General features: G+C 38.5%; 2 protein-coding genes across 3 annotated transcripts in view; one reads left to right on the top strand and one right to left on the bottom strand.

The window, feature by feature from the left end:
* The window catches only part of fz (frizzled class receptor), a 98,782-nt gene extending 81,608 nt beyond the window's left edge, over positions 1-17,174 (bottom strand). For both annotated transcript variants that reach the window (XM_017167497.3, XM_070285696.1), the window contains exon 1: positions 15,740-17,174. In XM_017167497.3, the coding sequence (XP_017022986.1) occupies positions 15,740-16,402 (663 nt within the window). In that variant the 5' untranslated portion in view covers positions 16,403-17,174. The remainder of the gene's footprint in view (positions 1-15,739) is intronic.
* Positions 1-24,982, top strand: part of LOC108074967 (uncharacterized) — a 65,401-nt gene that overhangs the window by 10,811 nt on the left and 29,608 nt on the right. The gene's annotated exons all lie outside the window — the stretch shown is intronic.

Genomic DNA, 24,982 nt, shown 5'->3' on the forward strand with positions numbered 1-24,982 from the left:
TTTCTGGATATAAAAGTCAATGGTTCGCATAACAAAATACAGCACAGCACAGAAGAAACAAAAATAAAAATAACGAGACACCGTGGATATTCCATTCCATGAAAAGCAAATTAAGCCATTCCAGGACAGGCAACACAAAAAAAGGAGCAGCCGCAGCAGGAAAATTAGAGGATAGAAATGGAAAAGTTCTCTATTTTTTTTCCCCCAAAAATAAACGAAACTAGAAACTCGCAGCACCTGCAACAATGCCCAGTCACAATAAAAGAAAAAGGTAGACTCAGACTGAGAATCAACAAAATGTTTGTTTCAAACTTGTTCAACCGAAGACAATCCCTAACAGATTCCCAAAACCTTTGCCAACTGACAATATGCAGATATATACATATATTTTTGGGAGGTGGGGAAACTTTTGACAACTCCAAGTGAATTTTTGGTTTCTGGTAATTGCTATGAAAAGTAAAAAAAAATGTAGAAATTGTGCGTCTGGTTCATTGCAGATAATAATGGCGGCCAAAACTTTTGAGCTGACACTAGGCCAAGTTAAGGGGACTTACAGGTAAGACTCTATAAAACTTTTTATTAGGATTCCAACTAACACACAGTGCCTCGAATTATTTTCGTATTTATGGTTGACCCTTTTTGCAGAGGGTGTCTTGGATCGAAACCCCTCTGGGGAAAACTTTTTCACCAATTGGCTTACGGGCCGAAAGTTTTTGACAGTTTCTGAGATGCCAAGAGCTGGGCTTGGTATTAGGTTTTTGAATAGATGGGAAAATGATTTTGTTACTCACACTCGTTGAAGGCATTCAAGGTTTTGAATTTGGGTTTTAAGACTTTGTGATTAAGTTTTGTGATGACTTACCTGAAATTAGAAAGGATAAAGAAAAGGTTAGCAAATGAAATATAGATTTTATTAGGAATTAATTAACAATAACTTTAATTCTACCAATAAAAGATAATTTCTTTTTTGAATATTTAATTTTCTTTAATTTAATTTTAAAGACTTCACAAGCTCTAAAATCTTTAAATAAATTCTTAAAAAAAACTATCAACTCCCATCGATCTTCCCTTGTAAACCTTTCAACATTTTACGATTTCGCAATCATCTTAAGCTCCCTCCTTGAACCATCAAGAATTCTGCACACCTTCTCGCAAGGATACAATCACTCAAAAAAGATTCCTGATTTTATTTTGATGGCTTTTAATCAGCTTAAAAATTAGTAGCCATAAAAAGTGCTCAGAACTCTCTGTGTTCTTCCCCTCAGCTCAGGTCCCTACATCAGTGGCAAGATTATTACGCTTAATGATGTACAACATAAAAATCCTTTTTTTTACGATATGCAAAAGCATTTTGATAATTTGCTTTAAATAATAAACAAGAAGGAGAGGACCCAGAGAGCGTCATCACAGGATGCAGGCAGCCATAAAAAGTTTTGAGCGTGCCGTAAAAAACACTTAAAGGAGTAGGTAGCAGGGAGTGGCGAGGTGAGGCAAGGCAAGCCAAGCCAGCCAAGCCCCTAATGGGTTGCTTAAGAACACGTTGCCACTTTGGTGCTAGCGCAGGGAGATGGGAAAAATCATTTTCATGTAAATTGACACGTTTCATTATGAAGATGGATCTGGAGAAGTGGCACTGGCACTCACTACCTCTCTCTCTCCTAGGATGACACCACCTTCTGACAGGGCGGAATTCTGAAGAGTGGCTACCCACGTATCATCAGGGCACACATTGTGGTCGAGCTTTGCTGGTTGCGAAACATGATATGATATGCGGTAAATAAACTACCAGCCACCGAGCTCTTCTGGCGGGTTTTTGCTTTTAAAGGCAGCAACAATTGCCAGCGGATCCTTTACGCTGTGAAAACAGGAAGCAAGCTCAGCGTGACAAGTTTCAAGTTTCCAGTTAATTGAAGGGATCAACTTGGCTTACAAAAAAAAATGTGTTGAAAGGAGACGATTTACAAGTAAGGATAGTAAGTGCTGTAAGGCTATTTATAATTAATTTACATTAGCAAAGAGCTTAAGATATTACCATTTGGTAGTTAAATAACTTGGCAAAGTTTCTCCAAAATAGTTAAAAAAACTTCAAGGTATAATCTTGTTATTACCTTATTTTCCACATGACCTCAATAGTTACTTCAAAGTCTCACCTGAAACCCATTCAACAAAAGGTGCCAAAGAATGCATTCTAATTTCGTTAGCCAGAAATTCATCACGATTTTCGTAGAGGTTTCGACATTACGATCTGTTTGATGGCCAGCCAACCCACTTCACTAGCCCCCGGATCAGCGGACTCTATCCTATCATTAGCATTTTAACCAGCTCATTCGGCCAGCCCGCCCCATAATCCAGATGACCGGCAATTCGCGGTGAGGCATTCCTGGCGAGGCTTTCACTTTGATTTCAACTACAACTTCGATTCCGATTCCGATTCCAGGGGGTGCAGCAGCAGCATATACACTTAACCAGGTCGGCTGCTATAATGCTGCTGTATCTCTGAACAAAATCACTTATTCAGGCGAAGGAAAGAGAACGTGAGTTCCTGCGCTCCTCACCTATTTACAACCGCTTTAACCTAATTTCATTAGAGGCAAGGAGGGGTTGGGTTTCCCCCCAGACACCACCACCAACTCAATTAAGCTGGCGGAGATGAAGAAAAAAAATCAAATGGACCGGCTTCAACACTCTCATTTCGAGCTGAAATTGGACGGGAGAACTGACAACTGAGAACTGAGCTGAAAACTGAGAATTAAGAGCTGAATGTGGACCTGTTGGCCACTCATCGTCACCATGCATGTCAAGTGTTTTTAGCTCTTCCCCCCTTGGCTAGCCCCTCCTCCTCTTGTACATAAAAATCCAATTTTCGTAATTAAAAAAAATAAAAGCCATGCAATCCAGCTGCCTTTGGGGGGGCCATTCTCGCCGAGGTCCAGGGCCCGAGTCTCATCTCATTAGAGCACTTCCCTTAGTGTCGGCAGCCTCTGCTGGCTTCCAGTTTCCCTCACCAGCTTTTACTCATTTAACGGTGGCATAAACACTCCAGAGAAACCAAAAAAATATACACTGAGAAAGCGGATAATATTAAACAAATATGTGATCTAACTTTTCCCTCTTAAAAGTATAATTCTGAAATAAAATTAAACGGGAATAATATTATTATTCTTTCTATAACAAAATTTTGTATGGAATTCGAGATCAATAACAAATGAATACTTAATATTTAATTATGCAAATAATTATTAAAAAATAATCAAAATATTTTCCCTCAGTTTATAACCTTTTCAACTATTTTAAAACCCTTTTAATTACATTTTCAATTTAAAAATGTAATGAAAAATAATTCTCAGTATAAAAATCAACAAATATAAAACTAGAATTTAAATTTTCAAACCGAATAAAAGATAAAAAGAATGCAAAATAAATAAACAAAAAAACGAAGAAAAGCAAAACTCAGAGAGTTCAGTCTGAATTGAACACTTATTCCAAGCCCGCTTGCTTTTATCGTGTGCATGAAGCTCTTGAAACCAGCATATCATCGTGGGCTATAGACAAAAGTCGGGGAAAGAGACAGAGACAGAGACAGAGAAAGAGACAGAGAGAAGAAGGAGCACTGGATGACTGACCATCATCATCATCACCAGAATAGCAGTTGTCCGCCAGTTGACCGGGCATCGTTAAAACGCTTAGCACGTTTTTAATTATGCCAACGGATGGTATACATACTCATATATATATAAGAGACCAAAAGGGGGGCGTGTCTTGGGGGCCTGGCGCCCTTTATTTTTCGGGGATATGCTTCAAGTGGCACACTGCGATTTCCACTTAACTTCAGTCCACTCTTTTCCCATTGTCTGGGCCATTCGTCAAATGCAAATTGCAGTTTTGTTGAAAGAAAAACTACACAGAAATTGTATGTAAATTTTTTTAGACAGGCAAGAAAGAAAAAAACTGTTTGGGATTGTGGAAAATAAGTAGAGCGATAGGGGCAAAAGGTGACCTTTTTTTTATAAATTATATACCACAGATTTGTATTTTAGCCAGTTTTCAAGAAATATAATTACAAAAATATTTTGAAAATATTTTACAAAATAGTTTTAAAAGATTTCCTGTTAAAGTTACAAATATTTTACTACCAATAAACTCACGAAGCATACAATACCAACTAGCAGTAAAAAAAGAGCTACAGAAAACGCTAAAAATCTAGGAAAAAATAATTTAGCAAACACAAAAACCGCTGCAGGATATGAAAACTAAAAATAAAATCCAGACAAACTCGTTGTTGGTCTGGCCTCAATATCTCTTTGTAAATTGTCCTGGGGCCATAGACTGTACAACAACAAAAAAAAAAAATATCTAAAGCTTTATAAAATACGAAAAAAAAAAATTTTAAATAAATTGAAAAGGAAAGAAACAAAACGCAGACAGACCTTTTTTCTGCTATGGCAATTACTGACTTGGCTTAGAATTTGCAATTTGGCGAGGAGTTCAACATGTTGCACAGTCTGTGATTTGCTGCTTACAAGTTGCCAGTTGCCAGTTGTCAGTCGCCTGTTGCCTGTTGCTTTCTTGGCTGCTGCCCCAAACTGGCCGCTGGCAATTTTCACAGATTGTCAAGAAAAGGGGCCGTAAGCCGAGGAAAAACTGCAACTAAATGCCCCTCCTGCCAGACATCAGTCAAGTGTCCGACTCCTGTGGGTGCATCTCTCGCCCGCGTTCCTGTTTGCCTTGCTCCTCGGTTGTTGCTGTTTTTTATTTGCCCCTCCTGTCTGGGCCAGGTTTAGAAAAGCTTCTCTATTGACAGAAACCATAATTTGTTTGTCTAGCGTAAAGGAGGGTGGAGTACGGTACGATACGAGTGGCAATTGCCAACTCCGCGGATGGCTTAAATATTAGATGTGGTTTTCTTTTTGTTAGTTACTGTGTAAGCTACTTTTTTTATTTTCTCTGTGCCATGTTTGGGCCAACAAAAACTGTTGACAGTTATAAATGATGGGGTTGGCTTTCCGTGGGGCCGAGTGGCTCAAGGAAGTGGCTATCGGAGGAGTGGACTTACTAGTCACTCGGTAGTCAGGCCCCCAAGTGAGCACTTAAGTGCACCTAATCTGGGTGTCAAACTGTACCAAGGAAGTATCAAGTCTAAAAGAAGGAGAATTTATTTCAGTGGAAATTCTACTTTAAAAGAAAATTAAGGTGTTTATTATGGTTGTTTAATTTGTAATTTCTTTAAAGCTTTAAAATGTTTTAAAATAAATTATTTATGAAAATGTAAAACACTTTTAAAGCTTATAAATTAAACAAATAAAGATTTCTGTGAGCTTTTAATTATACAATTAAAATTCAAAGCCAAAACTCACTGCCAGAACTTTGCGGTACCTAAATTGACAACCAATAAAATAGTAACTGAACAGCTTATACCATAACTTGAGTACATTATGGCGCAACAATAAAAATGTTACTGAAAAAGTATAATAATAAAAGTGCCTAAATGCCTAAAATTAAGTGCTAGCTGGCCGAACCTAAAAACCAATTTTCAGCCATTAAAAAGCGGCAATTTGCATTCATTTCACCTTCAAAAAGCGGCTACCCACCAATATTTTGGTACCGTGCCATTATAACGGCACATAAATGCGCTAAATAACTGCAAGAGTTGTAATTTGATAGCAACAAAGAAAAAAAGAGAAGAAAAATCGAATAGAAATCATGGCATTTAACCCATATTAGCCATGGCAAATTGATTTCGTTACTATTCCGCCCATTTCTGACACAAAACGCCAAAAGACGCGGGAAACATTTATCGTTTTTATCGTTTTTTATCGTCGAGCAAATTTCCTTTCAAGAGATAAACTCTCAGACAGGCCAATGGCCATAAATTACGCACTAAAAGTTACACTTACAGGCCAATGCCCAAGATAAATGTGGTCAGATCGATCGGGATCAAGATAGTCATCGATTGGGTCCCAAGTCTGGGGCTTTCACTCTATAAATAATATAATCAATGCAAGGCATACATATTGGCAGCAATTTAATCGCCAACTTTAATTGTAAATCTTTTCGCACAAAAAAAGTGGCACACCATAAAAATGCTATTAATGGCGCGGCATTATAATAATGCTCTGGTAATAGTTCGATGACCATAGGCGTTATGCCGGACCCACTGCCATATAAGGTCCTTGGCTGTCTTGACATGGCCGGCAATTTTCACTTGAAGCATTGACAGGTGGCCAGTCAGCCAGGCCAAGCAGCAGCAGCATGCAATGCTGGTCATGCATATATAAGCCCAAGGAGCCAGCTGAGGAACCTGGCCAAGAACAGGTGAAGAGCTGACCACAAAAAGTATATGTAATGTCCAGTGCTCAACGGAAGTTGGTAGAAAGGAAAAAAATATCTGCATTCAGCTCGATTGTTTGCTCACCTGCTAAGCAAGCAAAAGGGAAGTAAATATTCTAGCCAGAAGTCTAGAATATTGAGGAACTTGATGAAGAAAGTATATTGAATTTCTAGTTAAGCGTAGGCCTTGTATATATCCTAACCTGTGGCTAAAATGAAGTAGAAAATAATAAAAAAGAAGGGTCTATAAAATTATATTTTAGAAATAAAGTAATCTATGTACAAGGGCCCCTATATTGCAGAGAGACCTTTGAATCTATAATGCCATCATTGGGGCTAGTTTTTCTTTATATATTCTTTTTTTATCACACTTGTTTTTAAGTATCTTAAAACCAGATATGAGTTACTCCTTGCCAGCTGCTAAAACTGCAACTCCGAAGCCGTGTTCTGGTGCCAGGTGCTCTGCTTGTGTTTGCTTGGCCGGCATGCGTGCTGCTGATGATGATCTGCAGTGGTCGTCCCTCTGCCAATCTCAACCAAAGTGAGTACAGAGATTTTAATTAAATTAAACTTTACTTTGAGACACGTGTCAGACGGGAGAGGACAGGTACGACAGACCGGCACACATCGATGGGCCATACGATTTTTACGACAATTTTTTTTTGTGAGCTGCCTGGTTTTCTTATTCCTCCTCGTTTTATTCAATTAAAGCTGGTACTGTGCTTGATTTTTAATTGCAAGAAAAATGGTTTCCTTTCAGGCTTTGTGCTCTATGGCAGACGAAGAAGCCTCTTCCTCTAATTGATTGCCAGAGATTTGAATTTTGAGGCCTATATATGGCTGTGAATATTTCAATTGGTTTGTCTAGAGGTTGAGCAAAATAATTGCAAGAAATTCAAGAGGTCATTGAAAGAAAACCAATTAGAAATAGCCAGAAAATAATAAGTAGTTTAGTTTCATTTCAAAATATGTTCAAAGAAAATACATCTAGACTTTGAATATACTGAAATATTTACCAGAATTTCCTTATTTCCTTATTTCCTTAATTCCAACTTACTTAAAATTGACCTGACTTTTTTCTCACTAATTTTCCCCCTCACTAAACCTGACCCACATCCCACCAATTTGCCACGACTTTCCTTTTTTTGGCACATAAATAACCTCTTGCACATTTCATGGGGATCACCATTTGACTTATTCACCCACTCCCGAAATAACACAAGAGCGAATCTATCGTGTCTGGGTGTATTTTAGCCAAGGAAAAACATGAACTAACGTTGAGCCGTAACCCGGGCTACAAAAACTCGTAAACCTAACACAATTTGGTCACGATTTGGGCGACGCACACGCCAAAAATTCATCAACATGCAAAGCCCTCCTCTACTTTTTCTCCCTGCCAATCAACCAATTTGCCTGATAAGAAGCGTTTAGCTGAAAACATGCGCCAAATTACACCAAATTTCTCACTGTAATGTGAACACAACTCTCTCTGGATCCCTCTAGAACTAGTTTTTATGGCTCCCTGACATAAATCAAAAGAGAGACCCCCAACCTTCTCCATTCAGGGACAATCGAAGTTTTGTGACGCGTCACGCAAATCTCGATAGCAACGCACACACACGAGAGAGGCCTGGCCAAAACAATTTCCACTTGTCAAAAAAGGAAAATTTCATTTGACGTGTGCTGGGGGGATAGCTGGAAATTATCTACCAGAACGTAATTTGACTTTTGGCGTAAACATAAATCCATAGCCATCCGCCATTCGTCATTGGAATGATTTTCCCTCCATTCCTGTTGGCTTCCATTCCGATTCCGGCGATTGCCTTTTGCCTCATTGTAATTAACGCGACGACAATCAAATTCCAGCCGCCAAATGTCGCATGATTGATCCGAGCATCAGTCAGAGTCAGAGAATTTGGATGGGACCCAATGGCCTAGAGGCAAAACTGCCCACCATTTGGCCTTTTCCAGATGCTCCAAGTCTCTGCTCTCGGCCCTCGGTCTTTGGTTTTTAGTTGCCCAACATCATAACATGCAGCTTCACAATTATCTTCATCAGCCTCGTCATGGCAATCATCATCAATGCGATCCAGCTTGGGTCTTTCGTCGACATGGTCTTTTTATCAGTTGGCTTATCTTACCTCTTAAACTTGGTCAAAAGGGTAACATGGCTAAAGGGAGTTTTTTGGAGCAAGAATACATTAAGATGAAGGTCATCTTGTCTTTAAAAAATATTTGAATTATAACCAGAACATGGCTAATAATTTTAACTTCATAAATAGTAGGAGAACTCTTATAAACTACCTCTAAGTAAACTATTTTAAGAATAAATATTCATAATTAAATTTGAAACTTTTAATATTCATTAAATTATAAATATACTAAAATATATTTCAACATTCTCCATGATTTTCCCATAATTTTCCCTAGAGTATTTCCAATTCCCCCTTTTTCTTTTTCATAGACCTTTATGCATTTTTAGTACCTCCAACGCCTACGATGCCATATGGTTTTTGTCTTCCTCAGGGCCTTAACTGATTGCTCCACATATGCACGCTCCATAAGTCCAAGATGATTTACAGTTATGACAATTTTAAGTTGGTTCATTAGTGGCACACACACACACTCACGTAGTTACCAAGAGTCCGTGCCTGAATGTCTGTGTTATGATTGAAGATGATTACAAATGTCTTGTTATGGCCGCATATAGAGACCCCCTTCGCCCCGATCTCTAACCATTTGTAGTCGTCGTCAGCTGCTCATCTGGATCTCCTCCAGCCGCGGTGTGTGTGTGTGTGTGTGTGTGTGTCTGCACTTTAATTAATAGCCACTGTCAGCATTTTTGAGTAAAGCATCCGCCAGAGCCCCCTCTCATCCACAGATTTGAGTTGCATTTAAGTAGCTGCATTATGGCCATAACTATAGATCTAAATTATATCCAACTAATGGCTGGTTTGTGTGGGGGATGTGTGCGTTTTTTTTAACGTTAATTGAATGATTTTTGCTTGCTTGGTATTCCAGAATCGTTTTGCTTTTTCTTTTATACTGCAAAATGTTGCAACAGAACTTTCTCTATTTGGCCAAGACAAGCTTTTTTTTCCATTCTCGCGGGAATGTTAAGAGGAGCTCAGAGAAGCTTAGAAAAAGTGAAGAATTTCAGATTATTATCTTTAATCGCGTGTTGATCGAGGTATTTATATTGTAGAAAAATAAAATAGTGTTATTATTGTTATGTAATTTTAATTGGAAATGTTTGTTCATTTTGAAAATTTCTTAATGCTTAATGATTACATTTTTTGATATTTTTATTCAAGTTATCATTCATAAAATTAAGTACTTTATTGTCAAGGTTTTAACTTAATTAAGACATTATAATAATTAGTTTTACTAGTCAAAGATATACTCCCAAAGCTAATTTCATGAAGCTCAAAGACATTTTCAACTTGTACCAAAGGTGATCTTAATTTTTACATCAGTTTCTTTATTTTATATTTCCTGTCTCCAGCTTTAGCCCCCTTTTATTGGCACATTTCTTAAGTGTTTATTCCAGTCATTCTTTAAAGGATTACCGCAGGACATTATCTTTATGGCCTGGACCACGCCAGATTCTTCTTAATGAATCCCAATTTGATTACTCCAAAAGCCAGCTGCTTGGCAATGCTCCATAAACCTTTAACAACTTTGTTTTTCCAACTAGCATATGCCGTATACCTTATACAGATATATATATATATATATATATATATATATATATATATATATATACCTTATATGTGCACAAACTCGCTTCGACCCACACGCGGCGGCCAGGACGGGTCTGTGGCGGCTGCTCCTCTTTTCTTCACTCAGTTTGGAGCATAAAATTTATGATTTGCCTTTTATTTTTTTGTCGCCAACAAAACCCGTTTCCCTCCGGGACTTTGTGCGCCTGCGTGGCTTCTTTTTTAGCCACATTTCAGTCCAGATTTTTTAATTAAGTCTTGCTGTCGGGACTTGGCGAGGTGTTAACTGACGAAGGCAATTTGTAGGCCCCCAGGATTTCGATTTCGATTTCAATTTCAATTTAAATATATTGGCAACCCAACTTAGTATGTCAGTCAGCCATCTTTTTTGGGCTCGACCCTAATATTTCTGTTATGGGGAGCTCCATTGTCTGGACCACGGCAGACAATGGGCATTATAAATTCATCAGACAGACGACTCAGTGGCTTACATATGCGGAGCGAGTCCTGCATAATGTATCTGAGAGTATCTCAAGTATCCGTAAAATGGCGCAGCGCTTCACAGAACAATGCAGAAAAAACACAGCAAAACAGACAGCAAACAACGTTGGAGAAAAGGATTTCTCCGTCTGAGGTTGACATTTGTGTGTTTGTTGTTTGGCTTGCCTTTTGTTTTTAATTGTGTCAAATTTTTGTAAAGCCTGCAGTAGCAGCAGGGAGGGGTATGTTTCTTTCTCTATGCAAACTGGAGCAGTGCTGCGGTGCACGTAGGTGCAAATGAAAGCCACTTCATTGAAAGAATCCTGTGGCAAAAGCCCAGCCAAACCAGGAGGTTCGAAGGGGGTCTTGTGTGTATACTCCTGTCAGGGCTTTGGTGCAGCAAGAAGCGTTAGTTCTCTGATTAAAAAGGACAAACAATATGCACGAATATATAGTACGATGTGTGTTTCATGCTCCAGTTCAACCAACAAAAGAGGGAATCACTCGAAGGGAAACAGAATAGTTTTTGGCCAACAAAAATTGGTACAAGAAATGTGCAACATATACTGAAATATATACATTTTCCCCTTCATCCCATAAATGTATTTATTTTCTTAAAAATCATTTCCTAAAACCCCTTTTTCAATAAGAATACAAACTTGTATTCGTCAAACTTAATCCCTCTAGAAATCCCCCTGTATTTACTAAAATCTTTTCAATAGATTCATCAACCTCAACACTTTTGGTGTTAATTATACAGAAACATGAATATATATTTCTCAATGGCCAACCAGACAGCATTCAGTTCTAACAAAATAAAAATAAAAATAAACCAGAAAACCCGGCTCTGGGGGAGCTGTAAAAGGTGTCAACCGAATTGTGAATTGCATTTTTGGGGTGCGGTTAACCGGAGTTATTAAAGCAAAATGGTAAATGGTAAATGGTAAACGTTAAAATGGTAAATGGTAAATGGCTTGTGCTGTCCGCCAACTGGACTGTCATTTAATGTCGGCTGGCAGTAATTAAATATTTAAACCTATTTAACTGGACAGCCAAAAGTCAGAGCCAAGCAGCATTAGCATTTCGTTAACAATTCCGATGCCAAATATATATTTCAAAACCAAAACAAAACCTGTGTGTGTGGGCGGAACTTGAGTTGTGACACGAAAATGGGTGACTAGAGAGCATTTTCTGTGTGTGGGTCTCTCAATTCCCAATTGGTTAAATGAAAATATTTTCTGTTCTCTTGGTAAATATTTTATTTTTGAGCTTTAACTTTTATTCTTGTTTGTCACTTGGATTTTTCCTTGTCATTGGCTATACTACACAATGTCCTGCAGGATATTGTCTTGTTACGAACAAAACACTTGCCTTGTCCTTATCGTCCTTGGTCCAGACCGAGCCAACAAAAAGCTGATGAGAGTGAAGCGAAGGATAAATTGTTTTCCCATTCTCTGGTAATTTTTATGGATTTACACGGACACGCTAGCTTTTCTCCATCCCCCCCCCCCCTTGTTTTCCTGCTTTCCTGTATCATGTATTGTTTGTCTGTGCTTAAGTAGCCGGAAGTAGATTTTCCCCTGGCCCGACAACAAATTAATTGTGTTGAAAACGATGCTTTTGTTGCTATTTCTCCACTCGGTGTAAAAATAAATAAATAATCGTCATCAGCTTAACATATATTGGTTATAAATTGAACAGATCGAGCGTGAAATATATAAAGTGGATTATTGTTTTAATGGAAAGAAAAACAGAAATGGCAAAATCAGCAAGAGAGCTGGCTTTATATATATATATATTCGATATATATTAAGACACAATTTAAGGGATAAATTGCTGGGTGGTTGGGTGGAAAATCCAAAGAGAGATTATCTGCGGGGCTTAACAGTGAATTGTTGCCGACGATGATGATGATGTTGATAACTGGCTGAGAATGCCCACACAAAAACATAAAAGTCGTGAGTAGTTTAGGGATTACTTTTAGTGATAAATGTTCTTGTAAGTTCAGACAAAATAGGGGAGAAATACGAATGGAAATACCATTTCTTAAAGTAAAAATACAAAATCTGCTAGAAAAACTACGAATCCTTGATATCCCTTACAGTTTACACACATATCTATATACCCAATATCCTACCCAGCTTTACCATTTCCTTCCGGCAATCATTATCCCTCTGCCACAGAGGATCTCCCTCAAATTTCAACGTCAAAACCATTTTGGAGCAAACAGATTACCGGCAGGGGCCAATGCCCGATTGATGGCTACATGTGTAGACAACTGGGTAAAACCAGACAGACGTCCTCTATCCTGCCCACCGATTGAACCCACAATCCCATCCATCCAACCCCCGAAAATAAATTAATCAAAGAGCGCGAAAGGACAACAGTTTAGTTCGGTGGCAGGAAGAACGAGGGGGGGCTTACAGTTTTGGTTGTTTAGGAAATCGTAAATCCATTAAAAGCCTCATTTAGAACGCTTTTGACGCATTTAGAGGCGGGTTTGAGGATTATTTGTAGGCTCCAAATTGATTCGTTCCAAGAGAAGAGGAGAGACGGAGACCAGGACTTTTAATTGTGAACGGATTCTGTAATTGATTGTGCCCTCTTATGACTGCTGGCTTGGCTGTCAGGCTTTCCACTCAGTTTCATTTCAAATGGAAAACAGATTTTCCTGCCCCCGCGTTGCTGCCTTTACATAATGGGTTTACGAGCCAAGGAAAAGGCCAAGAAAAAGGGACTGTGGCAGAGGCAGGAAAAGGGTTGAGGGCTTGTGTTTTTCATGCCTTTTGGGGCTTTTTGGTCTACGATTATTTCAGCAAAGAACGTACCGAATTTCCAACTAACTCCTTTAGGCATTTATTCACTCCCATTCTCTCTCTGTTTCTAATTTGTCCTACCGTATTTTGTCAGCTTTTGGTTTGGGTAATTGATTTGCGAAATTACATATTTTGTATGCCAGATTTTTGTTAGCACAACGAGAGAGTGACTGGTTAATTTAGTCAAAAAAGGTTTTAGCCTGATGATTGACAAGCCAATCGAGAAATGAAAATGCATAGTTTATGCTTAGATGAATGGCATTAATATTTAATACATTTAAAGAGCTTGCAGGAAAATATTAAGAGTCGCCTTAGGGATAATGAAAATGGTTTTGAGGTGTCAAACTATTATGTTATTGTTATTTTATTTTACGCATTAGATATTTACTTGTTTGTGTTTATTTGAAAATGCTTTTAAGCATTAAATATATTTTAAACATTAATAAAATGAAAATATATTAATAATGTAAAGGCTCTTGTTTGATAATAAATTCCCATTAAAACTGCAACTACAAATATAATAAAGATTGCTTACTTATCTCTACAACCCTTTAAAAAAAACTCAAGAATTTCTAGCCCCGTTGTAGCTGTAAATAGCCTTCCATTTTCTATATTTATATGACCCGATCATTATCTATCCAATAAGCATTAATTCACGCTCTCACACGGCGCCATTATCATTAGCGGAGACAGAGGCAACAGCAGAAGCCAGCCAGCGACCTATGTATCTGGCTCATAAAGCACCGCAAACACTCGGCTACAGATACATTTGCAGATGCTTTTACAGATACATCTCGCAGACAATCGTCGTGATGTGAGCTAAATGCAATCCAGGCAAACAAGCTGCTAAATTTCGCACGCAGCTCTCAAAAGGCATTTAAGCACGGGGTCTCCGTCTCCCCGGCTAAGCCAAAGATGCTGACAACGATGATGATGGCGAATGGATATAGGCGGCAGGAGAGTATCGGGGAACAAAGGCGACTGATGGCACCATACAGCCAAAGAAAAACGAGAGCAATCAAGGACATTTAGGATGTGTCACAACCTTGAAATACCCTAAGCATTGGAAGGGAGTTACATACATTTTTGACTGTGTAAAAAGAAAAGAATGATGTGCTTTTGAATTTTAAATGTTTTCCAACAAGTTAAAGGTTGTAATTAATTGTTGTTTCTTATATTTCATATATTCCAACATTTTTCTAATCAAGAATATACATTTTCTGTTCCAGTAAACTTCCACAAATTCCCCTTCAAGTACTGGGTATATTAAGCAAAAGAAAATCGGCGAGTCAAAGAAAAAAGCAACAGAATCGCATAGCAAAAGTAGCTCAAAGATACACATGTATCTGCCAGATACCAGACAGTGAGGGAAGTGTGAATTATCCTGCCTCAAAGTATTTAATGCGCTTTACACATGGCAGCAGGGCAAACAAGTGAGAGAACGAGAGAATCTGCTAAAAATAGCAAAGGGAAAAATCATCGGAGAACAAACATTGGATCATTACTCATCCAGAGCAAACATACACAAAATAAATTGTGGAAAATCAGTCAGTTGGATGGACTTGAAAAACCAACAATAATTATAAAAAGCTGTTGATACGCCGCTGCTGAGATGGAAAACGCAGCGGAAAATTAATTAAAGAACGTGAAAATGCAACAGGCTGACCCTCCGTTTGCAGTTCAAGTTATTAAACATTCTTTGGTTCTTGTTATGTAGCTTTTTTTCTTTTTGGTATATTTTTTTAAGCAGGCATTACAAATTACACAACTCGAAAAAGAACTGGTTTACCTTTCCTCAAACGAAGCCAAAGAAGCGATCTACCTGACGTTGTTAACCATCTTTTCTGAGTTACGAGGCAGGTAGAATGCGGGTATCCCTGGCCTTCTCCTCTTTCTCTCTTTTCTCTCTCTTGTTTTGTTGTTTTTTTTTTTCATTTTTGTTTTTGGCTATGCCAAGGACCTCCTGCTGTTTTCCCTGGTGGTTGGAAATTGTTTTCTCGGCGCAACAGGATATGCATTTTTTTCCTACTCAACTCTGCTCTACAAATTGAGTTTGGAGTTCAAATGAAGACATAAAAAACAAGAAATTTTTGACCTACATGAGGCCAAACAAAAAAATTTATATAAGATAAACTTCCAGGAATATTGGAGGTTTAGCTAAAAATTTGCCAGTCATTTTGGTCTATTTTGCGGAGAGGGAAACCTCTTCAGAAAACTCTTTAATGCTTAGAATATTGACTCCATATGCCGTCGGGCATTCAAAAATCATCAATAATATTTAAGGGAATTTTAAGTAGTTATATTTCCTTAATAATTGAATATTTATCATTTCGCCTGGTAATTATTATCCTTCTTATTTAATAAATAATAATTTTTTTTAGTAAGAAATCGTACCTTTCCGCCAACTTTCAGCTCATAGCCCATGCCCAGCGGCGTTTTTAGCTGAACGGGACAAACGAATCCTATATTGCGATGAGGACTCTCTACGCCCGTCTGGTGCTTTCGCGTTGTCACCTTCCTGGTGGGCGTGGCTGCCGTAGAGGCCGACGATGTGGTGTTCTCTGCCACGCACAAATCCTCGCCACCATGAACTGGGAACTTTGAGCACTCGAGATTTTCCGGCCATTCGAAATTGTAGGTCTTCATTAGTTTCTCACAGACTCTAGCGGATTCGCATAGCGATCGGCAGGGCGGAATGGGACGCTCCAGGATGGTGCAAACGGGTACATACAAGGAGCACAAAAATAACTGCAAATCGTCGCTGCAACCGATCTTCACCAGCGGCGCAAACTGATGCACCTCCAGGCCGGCCTCCTCCTGCTTGGTATGCCCAATGAGATTTGGCATAATGGTCATATTGTAGGGTATATTCTTGCAGATCGAAATGGTAATGGGTTCGCAGCGATTGTGATGCGGTAACCCATCCAATTCGGTTCCTGAACTGGACATTAGGCCGCCGCCACTACGATAATAGGGACTGGCATCCAGGGGACTCTGGTCGTAACGTTGGACGCCCTGAATTAGGGCGGGTAAAATAAACAGGATCTGCAGCCACATTTTGGAATCTTTTGCGTAAGACTCTGTCTAAAAACGATCCTTTATTTTCCTTGATTTTTTAGGAAACAATTTTAAAACACACACATGTTGCTCATTTCGGGACACTCACTTTTATTTATTAGATTTTTATTTTTGTTATTTTTTATTATTTTATTATTATGGTATATATCTTTTGTTTAATCAACTCTACTCCCACGAAACACTTAACACCGCTTAAACATTTGCCGGCGGCAAATATTTGTGTTTGGCCTTAATTAGCAAATAATAAATATTTCGCCTTATCTTATTTTCGTTTGCTTTTGATTTTTATTTTTATTTTTTACTTCGCTTTCTTATTGACAAACGGTTATGGTTTAAATTATTTATTTATTATCTTTATATTCTTATTTCTTATTACTTTTCAAAGTTGCGAGCTGAAAACATTATTTCGTCAACTTTATATAACTTTTTTTATGTTTGTAATTTATGTACGTTTCTTCTTTGCTACTTTCAACGATTTTTATTTAAATTTGCATTTTTTTATGCTTCACTTTATCATGGGTACCAATTTTTTATATATTCTTTCACCAAATTTATAAATTGGACTCAAGTACCGTTAATTGCCAATTATATATCTCATATTCTTTACACTTCTTCAAAAACGCGCGAAAATAACCGTAAACCCGGAATCGAAACCGACATCAACGTCCACCTTCTGCACGGCACTTTACGTCAAAAGTCGAAACGGAGCCCGAGTTTGAAGCTAAATCAATCCGCGAGCACAACCGCACGGCAGGGCATACGCTGACAAACTGAGGAACTGAGGAACTGAGCCCGCCATGCGCTGACAAACTGAGAGACTGGGAGACTGGCCAACTGCAAGTAAGCGAGACCAAAACACAAGGCGCGTACACTACAAAAGAAAACGGAGGTACTTCTTCGATTTAAATATACCATCTGTTGAGGTACTTTTTATGAAACATTAAGGTTTAGAGAACCAAAAACACATTTCTTTAATAAATTTACAACAATATAGAGTTTATCACAACTGGGATTTCAATTTCATTTAAGGGGGTGGTTTCTGGTTTAACGTTTTCAGTGTACATGGCGGCTCTGTCTCTCGCTCCCACGCTGAATATGCGCTCTTTCGCTGTGACTTTCTCTCTTCAGCTATGCCCCTTGCTGGGGCTCCATGGGGGCGACCTTGAATTTGACGCCTTCAATGAAAAGAGAGCAAAGAGTGGTGGACCCAGAGAGTAAGAGATGTATTTTAAAAACAGGGTCGTTATGCCATTTGTTTTGGATGCTGTCTCCTTTGCACTCTCTTCTTAATATTTTGCTCTGCTGTTGATTAGTTTAAAAAAAGTCATTAAAGGTAGAAGAAATATCAACAATTTGTTAAATTTAATATGGGAAAATGTACAAATATTTAAGCGCTTAAGAAGGCTCATATTTAGATACAAATTATTAAATAACAAATAGACCGAATAATTTGTAAATGCAATTCAAACAAGAATTTTAAGAAAATCAATTAATAAAACATTAAAAAAATACTTTTTTATTAACTAATGTTTAGGATGTTTTCAAAATAAATTAAATTAATTCAGAAAATATTTCCATTTCGTTCTATAAAGTCTCTGAAACAATTTTGAATACCAAGCAAGGTTATTAAATTATAAAGATATAAAAATTCCTATGGATACAAAGTGATTAAAGTAAGATTACATATACCATATATGTAGTTCATGATACTATTTTCTGTGGCTCTTTAATTCTGTTGTCTTATCTTTGCCCTTGTCTCTTATCAGTTCATCGATGACCGTTACTTTTGTGTTTTATTTTCTTGATCTCCTAATGTCTGTTTCCGCTAGTGCCGTTATAGGACATTAGCCCTCTGACAATTACTATTCCCCCCTTTTTTTCGCTCCAGTTCTATGGGGCATATTTGCACGCGTTAATTTCCTTGATTTGCTGCGACAATTTTTTATCACCATCCATTTCTCTGCGCACTTGCATTTATCATTTATCTTTATCTAGTATCTCTATCGTTTTTGTTGTTTGTTTGCCTCGGTTGCTTGGCTTTTTGTGCCGACAGTTAATTAAGTCATTAACTTGCGTTTAATCTGCGCTTTAGCATGAGTTAAGAGAACTTATGCCGGGAATTTCTCTAATGACCCCGAACGAAGGAGGTGGCGGCGGCGGTTGGGAGGGGGGCTGAGAGCATCTGCCGCCAGTCAATAAACTTGTTATATTGACAATAATGATGACATTAGAGGAGGCTCCAGTCTTTTGTCTTTGTCACCTGTGGAACCCTTCCCCCGATCGGGGACTCGCTCTCTCCCGCTCTTAGTTTAACATGTTTTCCTTTGGCAACATAAAATTGGAGCTCCACAGCGCTCTCCACCGTTCTCTGGGCTCACACGCGCTCTGTGATAAACAAGTGTTACCGGTTTAGCCGGCAATGTTCAATTCTATGGCTTTTTCTCCGCTCTCTTTTTATGCTCGCCCCACCTCCACCTCCATCGGGTTCTCTCTTATTGCCTATTCCTTGCTTCTACACTTCGTCGGCTTGTTTAATAAAAAGCGCCAAAGTTGGGGCCGCATAAAAAGACTCTTGCCTCTCTGTCGGTCTTCCTCCTCTTCGGCTGACAATGCGTACACTTCAAGAAATTGAAATTAATTGGAAAATATTTATGAAAATTATGATTTAGACTGGGTTTTTTACTTTTAATAGATAAATCCTTGTTTTATTTACTATCTGCCAGGGATAACTTAGTCTCTGCGAATTTGAGATATGGTCAAAAAGTATGCTACAAAATTGTTGCAATATACATCTTACATAATAAGTGAAATTTATTTGTGTAAATGCTTTTCAGTACTCTAATTTTCTCAAAGTGTACGCTTGTCTTGGCTTCTTGCTCATTGTTGATGTGTTGCTCGGTTTCCGTTTGGCTCTCATTGTTGTTGTTTCTGCAGTTGCCGCTCATTTTATGTTTACAAGTGAACGAACTTTGACGTTATACCGTCTCTCTCTCACATTACCTCTCCCAGCTTATCCTGCTCTTTTGTCACTCTCCCACTCGCTTGTTAGAAAGTGTTTTTGCTGTTGTTGCTGCTCTCTCGTGCCTGTTTTTGGAATATGTAATTTAATGTAATTAAAATGGAATAAAGACGAGGAATAATACCCAAATGCAGATGAACTTCAGGAAGATAAGCGAAAGTAAAATTGAATTTGCTGCCGCTGTACTTCCTCTTTTTCACCTGTGTATGATTTTTTTCAGAGTAATTGTTTTTAATGACAGTTAATAGGGGTTTCAGACATATTCTCTAAGCGAAGCTAATTAAGAAAATTATTATATTAGAAATATAATTTGGTGCTGTTTATTAATAAAAAAATTTTAATTTGATTTTTAGCATAATAAACTATGTTTGTGTTTAATAATTTCATAGTTTTATAAACTTGTTTTTAAATTCTATTATACATTTAATAACATATTTTAAATTATTCAAATAATACTAAATATCATTTTAATATTTGTATTATTTTTCTAAGTGAATGTTTTTTATAATATTTTATTGTGGTTAATTTTGGGGTTTGCATAGGGTTCTCCCCTCTGATTTCTTTCCCCAATTAGACTGATTAGAGTGGCTCTTGTTTCCCCTTTTCTTGCGTAACTGCTCAAGCCTGTGATTATAGAGACTTCCCATCAAAAAAAAAAAAAAAGGCATCCCAACTCATTTGTAGCCAAACAAAATTCGAGGGATAAACAAATCAATCCGCACAAGTTCAGTCATGTCTCGAATGGCAAGCCAAAAAGTAAACAACCCCCCTGGACCCACATGTGGGCTAATGCAAAAGGGACTTGGCCCTAAGCCATAAAAAGGGTTTTCAGTTACTTACATAGAAAAATACAAGTATTTACTTTTTGTATGACCTAAGCCCCAACCATCCAACCCCCATCCCTCTACCGACTTGAGTGGGCGTCTCAAGTCACATTAGTGGAAAAACCCCACTCTTAACCCCAGAAAGGTCACGTGGCAGGCGAAAACTTTCGCCACACACAGAAACCAAAGTGAAATGTCAACTTTAAACAGAATATTCTTTCCAAAAATGAGGGATGCCAAGCCTTTGGGTACACAAATTTTATAGCTTAGGTACTTAGGTTCTTGGTCAAGAGTACCTAAAATGTTGTTAAGCTAAGTTTTCTATAAAGAGCTAAAACTATCAACTGTAACCAATAAAAATATCTTATAAATATAAAGATATAAGGGAAGGAAGTTACAAGATATTATAAATTAAATACAGGAAATAAAAAAGATGCTCCCAAAATCCGTTGGACTTTGAAAGCCTTCAATAAGCTGCTTCCAGATTTTGCATAGAATTTGGTACTTTAAAAATTTGATTAAATTGTCAGACTCTTTTAAACATATTTTAAAATCACAATCTTAATTTTTAACCTTCTACTTTCTATCGTCTAACCATATCCTTTGTACCCAAACTAGGAGAAAGTGTACCCTTCACAACACTGACCCCTTGGGTGCCGCTCCAGGCCGTTTTTTGGACTTCACTTCCTTCTAATTAGATGTAAAAGCCCTGGGCATAAGCCCCTCAAGTGTATCTTCTCTTGATTAAAAGTTTACAGTATTTGGTTTGGCTTCTGCGATTCGGATTTTTACAGATCATTTGCTACCATTTTGGGCAATCACAAATGCCTTTAGCGTTGTACACAAAAATTGCCCAGTTTTTCCCGTAAATTTTGCTGGCCCTCCCCCAATCCCAGACTCTTCTCATAAATAAAACATTTATTTACTTAAAAACAGCCAACGGCCAAAAGCTCAATTACGTTTTTTGAAAAATTGCCAGCGAGAAGCTGGAAAAAAAAGGATGAGGAAGCTGTGGACGGGGATGGGCTTTGGACTGGACATTGGTCAAGCATCGTTTGCTGCAATCAATCAAAGGGAAAAGCGGAATCTCATTAAGTTGGCCGAATGCCCCTGTTGCATGACATGGCGGGATTTTATGGGGGGATATAGAAAGAAGTATTAAAGGGAGGGGCAAAGTTCTGTATTTTGAAATATGAAATATTAATATTACAAATTAACAAGGTTCTCTGGTTTCTAGTTTAAATCTTTAGAATATAAAGAATTTCTTTAATTTTCGTTTAAATAAATTTATTTTAACTCATTTCTTTCCATAACATTCAGCAATATCTGGCCAACAAAACCGCTTTAAGTGCTCCTCCCAAACTATCAATAAACACTTCCTGCCACATTTGATTTGCTTCGGATAACTTATAGCGCGCAATTCTTGCGCCCAATACCGCTCCACCAACCTCATCGCGCTCCACCATCTTTATGACCTCTCCGACCGCGCGCATAATTAATTGCACACCCGCCCATCCAGCCGCCCACTGCTCTCGCCCCTCGAGGCTGGAGGTCAGGAATACCGGAGTTCGTTGCGGTTCTATTTGGTTAAGGCTGCCCCTTGACTGCCTTCGTGGTTTGGGGTCGTCAGGCGTTTTGGCTTTTGGGCAGCGGAAATTTGCAATTCGCTGGGCGCAGGCAATGCAATATTTCCCCTCTCCCAAGAGGGGTGGCAGAGCGGTAGCCTGGGTAGAATCTGGCTAACCAGCATACGCTGCGTATGCGTGATAAATGTGCAGTGCCGTAGGCGTGGCAATTTATGCACTTGAAAGTATTTTAAACATAAAAATTTACAAAAAAGAAATTAAATATCAAAAATATGTTGTTTTTAGTTTGATTTCGTATTGTTTTAAGCTTTTATTTGCTAAGAAATATTTAAAGTTTAAGCTTTTTATTTTGTTTTATAAATTCTTCAAGTGCATGTAGTAAGAGCTGCGGAAATGTGTGTGTTCCCACCTACGCGTGCTCCTCCTCCAAACGGACAACTTGCAAAACGGACAGACGCGGCGTGGAAATCTGCGGAAAATGGGGGGTTTTGGCCCTGGCCTAGGGCGTTATTTATGCGATTTGGCTTACGACTTTCCCCGGCAAGAGAGGTAGAGAGAGAGAGCTGGTATAGTTGCTGCAAAGATTTGATCAACTTTTGCAGTGGAAAGTCAAAGATTTTTCGCCTGTTGTGCTCGTCGGCCCATTTTCAACTTTGAACTGCATTTGATTTACATGCCAGGCGCGAGGGCATATCCTCCTAGGATGATTCCTGGGCGGGTGGGGGTTAGTCTGGTGTGAGTGTTGAAGGAGTCTGTCCTATGACAGGCGAAATGGAGTGGCGTTGCCAACGGAGTTTTTGGGGAAGCTGTTCTGGAAGTTGTCGACAAGCTGGTTAATTGGGCGTTACAGAGTTTTCGGTTGGTTTGGTGTTGAGAACTCGGTCTGGTTGCATTTCATTTGGCCTAGGTTCACACACACACACACTGTAGACCCCTTGCCATGTTCTGTCTTTAATTGAATACATTGTTGTGGGAGTTATGAGTCGTTGGAAGAGTTTTGTTAAGGTTTTTGGTAAGGAAAGGCTTAAACTTTTAGGATTTAATTGAAGAAAAAGAGTCAAAGTTCATGGAGAACTTTAACTAGGGTATTTTTGAGCTTAAGATAAAACAAACAAAACTTGAAATGGATGGTAATATTTTTTATAATTTTGTTTAGATATAAAATACAGCTTAATATTAATTCTAATAATTATTCTTGATATTTTCTGTTCTTCAAAACTGTATTAAATAGTTTTTAAGGCAATAAAAAACCCATGTGATCCCTTAATCCTCAAGGACTTGTCACTAAAATAGCCTAAAGCATTCCTCTTGCCAATTCAAATAAAAAAAAAATCCAACTAAGCCCAAGCCCTCCCCAGAGTCAGGTAAATATTGCCCCCAATTTGGATGCTGTGTGAAGCAAATTTGATTAGCATTCCCTTGACCAATTAACACACAACTGACCCTAGTTGATCCTTCAGACTAAACCCGAATCTAGACCCGAAACCTGAGCTTAGCTGAGCTGAGGCACTTCAATTAGATTAAACTCATTTGCCCTTAGTTCCCCCTCCAGTTTCCCCCTCTTTTCTTTTTTTATGGCCCTCTGTTGAGAATTTGCCACACGACTAATTTATGGCCGACACAGAGATTTTGTTGTTGTGATGCATTTGCCACCTCGAAAAAGGGCCAGACCACAGCTGATGCTAGCCAAAAAAATAGGAAGCAAGAAAATAAAAATAAAAATGGAAAAAAGTAACATTGTAAAGCGGAAGCCAGGCCGACGCAACCCTTCCTCCAGATAAATGTAAGTCCCCAACGGAAGGCTCTGGCAACTTGCAACAAATTAAATATGGCGGCGGCGGCAGCGGCGGCAACATATCGTCTGGAAAAATGGCAGACCAAAACACAAACTAGCAACAAAAAAAAGAACAGGAAAAAACCAAACTGAACCCGAGCCAGCAACTTTCGGCAAAGGGTCAAAACGTGCGCTGACTGTGAAATTAACGCCACCTGATGGCCGAAACGTGTGGAAAGAGTCAAAGCCAAAAAAAGGGTCGGACCTTGTCCAAGGGTTGCATTGCTCATACGCCACGTGGCACATCCACCCAACAAAACATCAAACGGCGACTCGAGGAATGCGGCGAGGAAGGAGTCTTCTCTTCTCTAAACGGAAGCACTCAGCCACCTAAAGAGTGTAAACAGAAGAGGTCAAAGTTAACGTCTAGGATACAAATGAATGCTCTTTTTTTGGGGTATAAAGGAGAGGATGAGAATAGTAAGTTAGTTAGTAACCTTTTTAAGGAAATTAAAGTTATAAAACAAAATAAAATGTATACCAATGAAGCGGAATTGTGTTTAAATTATTTTACTAAAACAAAAAGCCAATCTTTTTACATTTATCACAATAAAAATATGGTATAAAGTCCCTTTTAATTATAAACCAATCCTTTTCTTAAGCATATTCACCACAGATATTTAAATTCTACCCTTAAAACACCTCATTTTTAAAGATATAAAATTCCTTTACTAAATTCCTTATCCCTCCGATTTCCGGTTTGACAGGACAGGTTTTGTGGCTATTCCCCAAGGACTTGGGCCCAGTCCCAGCTCAGGTTAGGGCATAATCATAACAAGCTCAAATATTCCCGGGGTCGCCCCCGTGCAACATGAGACGCGTTTTGGGTTCGCTTTTCGAATTTCCCGTCTGGCTCTGGCGTCTGGCAACTTTTGCCAGCCGGGGCAGTTGCGGGTTAAGGGGTGTCATAATCAAAACAAAAAAAAAAAAACAGAAAAAAGATTGAGGTGAGTTAAGAAGGCAGTGGAAAAACCGCCGCCGACACACGCACACACAGAGGCATAAACACACTTCCGCATCCGCTGCAGAGTTTCCGTGTCTGCGTGTGTGTGTGGTGAAAATATCTAAACATAATCGAGGGCGGAAAATAAGGGTGGCGGCGTTATAAAGGCGGTATGTTCCGGCGTTTCCTGTCTACACTGGAAATAAATATTAAAGGGGTTTTCTTTAAATGATTTTTGATTTATATAAAATAAGAAATATAAGCCTAAAAGCTATTTATAAAAGTAATTTCCAAGAACTTCCCATAGAAAAGTAACGTAAGCTTTCCTTTTTGTAATTTCTCTGCCTAAAAAT

The sequence above is a fragment of the Drosophila kikkawai genome, chromosome 3L, assembly GCF_030179895.1.
Source record: "Drosophila kikkawai strain 14028-0561.14 chromosome 3L, DkikHiC1v2, whole genome shotgun sequence".
NCBI lineage: Eukaryota > Metazoa > Arthropoda > Insecta > Diptera > Drosophilidae > Drosophila > Drosophila kikkawai.